Source organism: Festucalex cinctus, chromosome 13, assembly GCF_051991245.1.
Source record: "Festucalex cinctus isolate MCC-2025b chromosome 13, RoL_Fcin_1.0, whole genome shotgun sequence".
Classification (NCBI taxonomy): domain Eukaryota; kingdom Metazoa; phylum Chordata; class Actinopteri; order Syngnathiformes; family Syngnathidae; genus Festucalex; species Festucalex cinctus.
In genome coordinates this window covers 19,836,023-19,845,546 of record NC_135423.1, presented here as the reverse complement: position 1 = coordinate 19,845,546, position 9,524 = coordinate 19,836,023, and the positions used below count along the sequence as shown (strand labels likewise).

At 39.4% G+C, this 9,524-nt stretch overlaps 1 protein-coding gene across 7 annotated transcripts in view; it reads left to right on the top strand.

The window, feature by feature from the left end:
* Positions 1-3,102: 3,102 nt before the first annotated feature.
* mecom (MDS1 and EVI1 complex locus) overlaps positions 3,103-9,524 on the top strand; it is a 219,551-nt gene continuing 213,129 nt past the window's right edge. For all 7 annotated transcript variants that reach the window (XM_077541328.1, XM_077541327.1, XM_077541324.1 and 4 more), the window contains exon 1: positions 3,103-3,183. In XM_077541328.1, coding sequence (XP_077397454.1) covers positions 3,147-3,183 — 37 coding nt within the window. In that variant the 5' untranslated portion in view covers positions 3,103-3,146. The remainder of the gene's footprint in view (positions 3,184-9,524) is intronic.

Genomic DNA, 9,524 nt, shown 5'->3' with positions numbered 1-9,524 from the left:
TTATTGATTTCTTGTCTTGACGTCTCCGAGATCACAGAGCTGATGCAACACGAGCTTCGACTAGATTGATGGGGATGAGTTAATTGCGTGTGTGTGCACTACCCCTATTGTCTTTATAGGACTTCTTTCATTAGTTAATCATTCACATAATAGGCACAAGCATACAAATGCATTGTCTACAAGCACTAATACATTACTTCTATGTGTAAAATAATGCCACATTTTCCCAAAAGTGGGTAGCGTATTCATTATGCTTGGCTTGCAGACTGATGATAAAAAAAAATAAAAAATAAAGGGGTAGAGAGTAAGAGAAAGACCCCTTTGATGGGAAATGAATATTTTGCCCAGAGTTCATATTTTTCTTCACCAATAACCACTTATCATCAATTCCCCACCAAAATTGTTTTGATTCAGTATCAGGTCTTATTTTGAGTTCTAATAGTGAGTATTGTGGGCCTCGCTTTGCAGTAAACACAAGCCGCAGCCATTTGAATTGGGATATGTTGACTTTTTCTATATGCCCTTTTTTACCACAAAATATCTGCACATGCCAGCAGATGTACCTTGATTTATGACGATACCAATATACGACTCAGTTTTCCACTTCTCGATCTTTTTATATTTTTGTGTTTTTTTGTTTTTTTTTTCAAATAAATGCTGCATTTACTCTAATTATGACTTCACTGCTACATTAGTGTAAATTAGAAGTTTTTTTTAAGTTGCGTTAACGGAGAACCCTGTGAAAAGCAAAATGTTTCTTGCCTTTGACTTGATTAATCTTCATTCAGTTTGCTCCTTTTTTTACGTTTACATATATATATATATATATATATATATATATTTTTTTTTTTTATTAAAATTTGGCTCTTAGTGACAATAGAAAAATTTGGGTCGACAAAAGGTGAAAAGCACTGCTTTAATGTGTACGATTTGCAACTAGTTTATCCATCCATCCATCCATCCATCCATCCATCCATCCATCCATACATCCATTTTCTTGACCGTTTATTCCTCACAAGGGTCGCGGGAGGTGCTGGAGCCTATCTCAGCTGGCTTTGGGCAGTAGGCGGGATACACCCAGGACTGGTTGCCAGCCAATCGCAGAGCAGCTAGTTTATTTAATGTTTTCATGATTTAATTGCAGTAGTAGAATTGAATGATTTGCTGAATTATTAATGCAGCCGATTTCAGCAGAGGTGGCAAGTAAGTATCCTTTAAGAGACATTTAAGGAGAGTGTCAAAATATGATTTAGGCCATTATTTTAAGAGGATGACGACAGAGCACGGTTTTTCATCTCCAGGTAGTCAACCTCAAACAGTACACAAAATATACACTAGAGGGTAGTATAGGCTAAAGCATGTCGGCAAATCGGTGTCTTATAGCGGCTCAGTTCTCCAAAGATTAAATAACATTGCACTTTAAAAAACGTGAATGTTTCTTCTGCGAGGGCCTCTGTTGTTGTCATGTTACTTACAAAGTTTCGCTTCATATTGTACCAATATGTACATCAAACTACGTCTCACTTTGCAAGTTTGCATGTACTGTATAGGGCTTTCCTTAGTTTCCAGGGTTTTGGGTTAGATTTTTTTTTAATACATAAATACATCAAATTAATAATTAAGTAAATAATTCAGTCGACCTGCCGTTAGTGTCACATATATTAACGACACCTCTATAAAATTACTCTTAGAAGTTTTTGTCCAAATATATGCCAAACACTGAATTTCGCCTCAAGCATACTTCGACACGTCTGGCCCATTTAACATATTTAGAAAAGGGGTTTGAGGCCAAATGTATCTTTATGCACTACGACGTAAAATTATTGTTTAAGGCAACACATGAATATGCTGCTAATAAAAAGATCAATTAAAAAAAGAGGTAACTGAAATAGTCATATAAATTGTAGCAATCATTTCGTACTAAATTGGCATTATTATTCCGTGTATCCTATTAACTCTAAATCACTCAATGCACTGATATTTGGAGTTGAAACGGTTGAGGTGGTTTGAGTTCAATTATGAGCGTACACGAGGCGCGCGCACAATCGGGGCACGGTGTCAACCACAATGGAGTTTATTACGGTGGCAAAATGAAACGTTTTTGTGGGGACTGTCGTCAAAATAAGGCTTTCTGTTTTATTTACACTAACGCGTGCTTAAAGGCCTTCCGAATGATTTGGTTTTGTCGTCACTTTTTGTTTGTTTTGCTTGACGACACCCTGTCGGTTCCAAATAGATACAGTTCGCAAACAATTATGTGATCATTTGGAAGGTCGTCCGAATCTATTTAATTGTCACTTTTTGTTGAAGGGAAAAAAGAAAAAAAAACTGTCTTGAGTTGTTCTCCCGAGTCAACTCGAGCATCATTTTAAATGACCTACAGGTTTGCAACCGAAGCCTCTCAAAGTGGAATTAATGATGATCACTTAATATAATTTCTACACAAAAAAGTGCTCTCTGGGAGACCAATTTTCCCCGCTATTGTGCATTTAAATGTGTGCAATCTTTAATAAATAGCCCATATTGTAATTTCAATGAAGAGTGATTAATGTGAGGTTTGAAAGGGTCAGCCCCCCTCAGCTAGGGAGAGCGATTTAATGAATGGCTGCGGCTGTACTGCAAAAAAAAGAAAAAAAAAAAAGAAAAAGAAAAGAAAAAATACTTTGACCATATATATTTTTGTAATGCACAAATTTCACATGCTGAATAAAAGCATAGAGCTCATTTCTCACGAAATCTCTCATTATAATGAATAACTAACACATCAGTAATGTGTTAAATAAACCTCCAGAAGAAGCCACAATTTGACATTTTTTACAGCGTACACAGCCCTCTTTCTGTGGCTGTGCGGGAATCAAAATGCCACAAACCATCCGCGATGTGCATCTTGCCCACGTCAGGTTCATCTCTGAAGTGATCAATCGGCCAAAACTTTTGTCTGGCACGTGCAGCCGGCAGACCTCGGAGGCTTGTGCGCATGTGCAAAAGGTGTCCGGATTGACAATGCTGGAGAGATAGCGCGTCTGGGATTGAGAGAAACCAAGAGGGGGGAAAAAAAAGAGTAGAAGAGGGGGGAAAACGGCAAAAAGGGAGAAAAGAGGATCCGAGAAAAAATCCAAACAAACCCACGCCGAGAGACTGGCATCATGAGGTCCAAAGGCAGGGCACGGAAACTGGCCACAAGTAGGTGCAACATCCATTTTTTCTACTTTTAAAACATGTCATCTGATCTGATCACCGCTCTTATCAATAGCTCCACTTGAGATTTAATTTCTTCCCGAGAGACATCATTCGGACATCTATTAAATCATACGTAAATTTGAGATGCCGCGAGATCAAAAATGTAGGAGTAAAATATTGAAACGCTGTCACGCGCGCAAAGTCTGAAGTGAAAAGTTGAGCGAGAAGCGATGGAGGAACTTTGCTGCAAGTCGTGGACGTGCACGCTGCATGTAGTGGGCGCTCTCGTGTAACCCACTGGAGGGGGGGGAAAAAAAATCCCCCGTGCGTGGGCAGACTCATTGCACGCACACTGGCTGATGCGCAGCGCTGCTTTGGGCTGCGGGTCACTTCGCGAGACTTGGGAACTGCGTGACCGGCACAAATAAGCAAGAAATGAAGATTTTTGTTTGTGCGCGCGTGTTTGTTTTTAGTCCTGTAGACGTGGTAAATAATCTTGTAACAATGGGTGCTGTTTGTGATGCATGTGAAAGTTTGGAAGCTTTTCCGTGAGTAATTGTAACCGAACAACGATGGCAAACTTCGTTGTTTAATGCATTTAACAGCATGGATGTGGTGTCGTTTGTATTTCGGGCTGACTTGTGCAGAATGCACGTTTTGAATATATTCCTGTGCAATGACAACAATTCGATACATCTCAATACTTAATTTGATTAAATGGAACAAGCCTGTGATTTAAAAGGCTCTTGACATGAAATCTATTAATTACCGACATAAAATAGAGATAAGAATTTATGCAGCGAGACGATTGATAGTGATATTTATGCATTGAGTTGCTTCAATAAATAATCATTGATCTTGCAGCAGCTGTCAAATGCATTTTATTTTATTTTTTCTGAATAACTTGTTCAATTTAACGCTTCATTTTATATTTTATTAACTCCATAGGCCACAACTTTTATATGGAAATTGATATTTTGTCATTTGGGGGAAGGTTCAAATAATAAAAATGTAACGTATTTTTCTGCACTTTTTTTTATTTGTTTCTATGTAAAAAAAAATAGTTACATCTGGAAAAAAAGGAATTTGAGTACAAAGAAGAAGGTAATTTATTTTTTATGCAAGCTATTTTTTTTTAATAATCTCACGATATTAAATATAAGTAGACATTTTCACAATGTAATACAAAATAATAGTGTAGTCAGAAATAAATTGCTCAACACATTCACTCTGTTGGGAAACGTCCGCTTAGATTTAAAAGCGATCCATTTATGAGATTTACATTCTGTGGAATCACAATGGGAGAATGTTGTGCATCCCCAGAGGAGCGTGCCCGCAGTGGCCCCTATAGCTGCAGGTCTGCGCAATGTCAACAGTGAATATTTAAATTCCCAGACCCCTCATAAGGGCTCTGCTGGTAAATGCGTTCAGTGTGTGTTAAAACGGCCATGTATGGTTGTGTGTTTCACGGAGGTGGTGGTAAACGTATAAGAGAGATTGATGGAGGCTGACTGATGAGTGCGCGCGTCCAGATGGAATGCGGTGCGCCACAAAAACGCGCCTTTGGTTGCCAATTAAATATAGCCCAAATCTGCAGGCCGCACCCCGCAGTGATTTGTGGGTTGGGGGAGATGGTGAAAGTAGCTTGGTGGAGACCCTGTTAAAGGTCCACTTCCCACTTTGGAGTGCCAACAAACACCAGCAAATTAATAACGTGACCTAGACTATATTTTGACGGCAACAAGTTGCAGCTCCAATTAGACACACGCATGCGCATCTTGAGGAATGTGAGCATTTTAAGAGAAAGCTCCGTCAATGCCTCTCATCTCAAGTGCGTCGTCCCGCTCGCGTTGTGCAATGGGCCGTGCATCTTCCTCATTAAAATGCTTAATAGATGGGCCCGTTTAAAAAGTGAGGGTGAACGGGCCTGCATGCGCCTCGGAAATGAAAGAGAGCCCATTTAACAGGCCTCGCTGTGCCTGTCTGTGTGTGCGAGCGAGAGAGAGCTCTGCCTGTGCCAAAGCGCCAAAATGCTTATTGTTCTCTAACTGCTCCACTAATAGCGGGTCAACAATCACTGCATCATATATGTTACATTATGAGTGGTACTTTAAACTTCATATGAAGTATAATCATGCAGTAAATGACTCAATTTTTCTGCTTCCCTCAAAAGGTTGAATGATAGCAAAGCATCAGCATCAGTATTTCAAATACAAGTGATAACTCAATTTTCTCTTATATCAAATGAATGAATTATCCCCACTGGAATGAAAATAAACGCCCCCCCCCCCCCCCCTAAAATAAATAAATAAATAAATAAAAAAATAAAAAATACAAAAAAAATAGGGCAGTATTTCAAAATATAAATAGGCCTATGCAAACATAATTTTGCAAAACAATAAAAGAGGCGTGGCCTAGTGAGTGACGTCAAGATCAGAGTAGTCAGTTTGATCACGTGGTTATTTCTGCTCCTTGTTAAGTGTTTTCATTTAGTTTTTCTCTGTTTGAGCTTTGCACAAATGAATAAACAGCTGAAAGTGCATCAGTAACTGTTGCCCCCCCCCCCCCCAACAAATATTAAGAACATTGTAAAACAACATCTCCTATGCCAAGTACTATAAAACCATTTACATTCATTGTATGACGTCTGCATCTATCTGTCCCCTGTCTTCTGGGTTTCCTTCTTCCTCTTTCAGAACCAGAATATCTGATGTTAATGAGTTATTTCAGTGTGTTAACAGGGAAGTAAAGAGGTTAGAGGTTTGTTTATGGAATGGTGTCCCGTTTGAAAGGAGGTCCTTGTCCTCGTCAACGCTCAGGGCACCTTTTGGCCCTCTTGTCTTTCTCTCAGGCAAGAAGGCAAGGGCCAGTAGTTATGTCACTGAATGCTGAAGTATCAGGCTATATGTTCATGTGTTATGTTTTTGTTGTTGTTTGGTGGGGGAGGTGTTTCAATCAGCCAGACAAGGCAGAGGCACTGTGGGAACACCAAGGGATGGATGGCGGGATGGGTGTTATGCAGCGACATGTCAAGCCTGGGAACCGCTGTGTGTTTATCATTGGGAAATTGTACCAGCATAGAACAATGAGTGAGCGTTACTCCTACAAAAAAAAAAAAAAAAAAAAAGTCAATTATGCTTTCGTGTCCCTCCTAAAGGTCGCGAGTTAAAGATAGGGAGTCCATACAAAGGCTTCCAGTCTGCACTCCCAGTCTAGCCCAATACAGTGCCAAGGCTGAAGTCATTATCAACAGTAAAGATAAGTTTACAGTGCAGTCATCAAACAGTTGACGCACAAGCTTTTTCTCATCACAAATTCATGCTCGGAGACAACTGGCATTTTTGCTGATTTGAAATGTTCCCCTGACATCTGTAGAGGGGTTATAAAATCAAAAGACTGCTGATGTTGCAGTCTGACGACTTCATTAGTGAGCTGGTGTGACGTTAGCGCTTCTTGACTTGTTGAAACATTTTTTTTTCACTCTCTTTAAAAGAAATGAAAGGGGACAGAAAGAAGTAAAACTTATGTCTGCCCTTGATCAACACAAAAAAGAAAATAAACAACACAAAATGAATGACCACGAGCGGTCAAGTCGCTTTCAGTGTAGCAATACTACAAAATAATTCAACTGCTTGCACTATATGTATATTTTTGCAGTAATTGTGCCTTTATACATTTTTAAAAAATACAAATAGACTGAGACGATTTTGTTTTACAATCCAGATTGTTCCACAGACTGACACCTTCAGTTGTAATACATTGTTTTGTTTTGTTTAAAAAAAAACAAAAAAAATAAAACAAAAAAACAAAACAAAAGTCTGTTCCTCTTAATTTGTACTCACCATTTGGTTTGTACTGTATATTGACTGGTAAAATGCCATGATGGGCTTTATACATTATTTTAAGGCTTTTAAGCTCCACCAATTCATTCAATTTTAAAGTTTTTAGTTGTATAAATATTGGATTAGTGTGGTCTCTGTATCCACAACCAAAAACGACACGGAAAGCACGTTTCTGCAGAAGAAAAATGGGGTCGGTTTAGGTTTTGCCAGCACACCCCTACACTTTAATGCAAACTCTGCTGGTTGCATCTAAGTACTGTACTCCATTAATGACGCTCATCCTGTGATGGCCTGTGCGCTTAGAAGGCGGAACCTTGACTTACAAGGATAATATGTTCCGTGGCCAAGCTCCTACTTCAGTTTATTCATCAATGAAATGATTTGAAATCTCATTACAGTAAATTGTTTCATCCCCCGCAAAAAAAACAAAAAAAAACATGACTTGTTAATGCAGCATGTTTTTAATAAAGATAAATAGCCCTGTAAAATCTGAATATAAACGTATTTTGGAATCAACACACAGTATGTCTGTGTTATCCCCCCTCTTTTTTACTGGTAACACATTGGCATGCTCCTTTTGTGTCTGTCAATCTTCTATCCAACTTTATTTCGTCGTCACCATGAGGATATTAACTTCCTTGCTTTAATTTCAGTGGCGTCTGATGTATGTTGTTTTTTGTTGTTTCAAACACTTTGAAGCTAATTTGAACTTGCTGTCATGAGCATGTTGGCCATCCCATGCAAAACAAAGTGCTACAATTTGAGGAAAATTGAGACATTTGAAAACAAATGTGACATCTTTTTCATGAAAATAATAAAAATAGTCTGTTCCAGTTTTCTATCCACATTAGGAAATGTGGCAAAATGTGTGTTTTTTTGTGGCAAGTTTTAGCAGTTTGTTTTTATGATTCTGGAGTAATGTGATATGCTGAGAGCTTGCGTGGCACGCTCAAAATTGCTGCATTTAACTTTTTTAGGACATCCTTGCTTGAGATTATTTTATAATAATTTTCTCTTTCCTGCATTGTAAATTCCCCTAAATCCCTAACTCAAAGTAGTCTGGTTGCTCTTCATGATATGATATATTGGCACTTCATATTGACCCAGATCAAAAATAGAAGCACTGATATCCATCCATTTATTTGTTCATTCTCATCTATCTTATATTAAACTCTTACATCTTACTTGTAGGTCATACAGTGACCCCTATCAAGTGTATTTAGCAGAAAAATATAGTGATTACAGCCCAGATGCCTACGGCGATTTAGTAAACTATCAGTCCAGTATTGTTTTGTTTGTTTAATTGGCTAGCGCACGTTTGCATGGAGACGTTGCCAAGTATTGCATTCCTTTCATTGAGAGTTGACAAAAAGAATAGGTCCTTTCCTCATTATTCACTGGAAAGGGAACATTCCCATAAACAGGAATTATCCAACAATTGCTTTACCAGCGTGGCGATAACAGCATGTTCCAACGCTGCCTGGGGATCTCCCTCCGTAGATCTTCCTGGCCTGAAGCCTAAAATAAGTTAAGTGAGTGAGTGACTGAAGAGTGGGAGTGGGAGATAGCTGGCTCTGATTAAGACGGACCAAATTGGGCATCGAGATGTGGTGTCATATTAGTAGCTGACTGCAGTGAGTACATCCATGTGGTCGTGTGATTACTGTACACCTTTCAGTCGCGACGTGCCCAATCTACAAACAAAACTCATTAAGAAGTGACCCCTCACCCCTACAAGACAGGAGTGATGAGGGGAGGAGATATGATCAAAGCTCGGGCCTTCCTGTTGACATCTGGACTGGGCTGCAGCATATGCATGCACCTGATGGGAGGTGATAGCGGCTGTCTGGCAGCCACTGAAATACTCAAACAGTGAGAGTGGGAAATGCTGTCTTTCTGGGGCTGTTTATTTACTCAGATGGGTGAAGAAGTCTATGTAGTCTATGTCTTTATGTAGATTAAAGTTTATGAAGAGTGAAATTAAAGTCCACCCATTTTTACAACAAAATGACTGTGGAGAAACAGCAAAACAGGAAAGAACTTAGGAAGATTGGGCAGAACAAATATAGCTAGTGATGTAGTCCAGACCAAACCAACCGAGATCAAGACACAATTGAGAGTAGAGAGTACCAAGACTGTGACAGGACCAAGACTTTTGGAGGTCTGCCTAGACAAGATCAACATTTTTGGAAATCGAGACCCAGACAAGACCAAGACTTTGGGAGGACGAGACCAAGACAAAACCAAGACTTTTGGAGGTTGAGAATCAGACAAGACTAAGACTTTCGGAGGTCAAGACCCAGACAAGAGCAAGACTTTTGGAGGTCCGCCGAGACAAGATCAACATTTTTGGAAATCGAGACCCAGACAAGACCAAGACTTTGGGAGGACGAGACCAAGACAAAACCAAGACTTTTGGAGGTTGGGAACCAGACAAGACAAAGACGTTCGGAGGTCAAGAACCAGACAAGAGGAAGACTTTGGGAGGTCCCCTGAGACAAG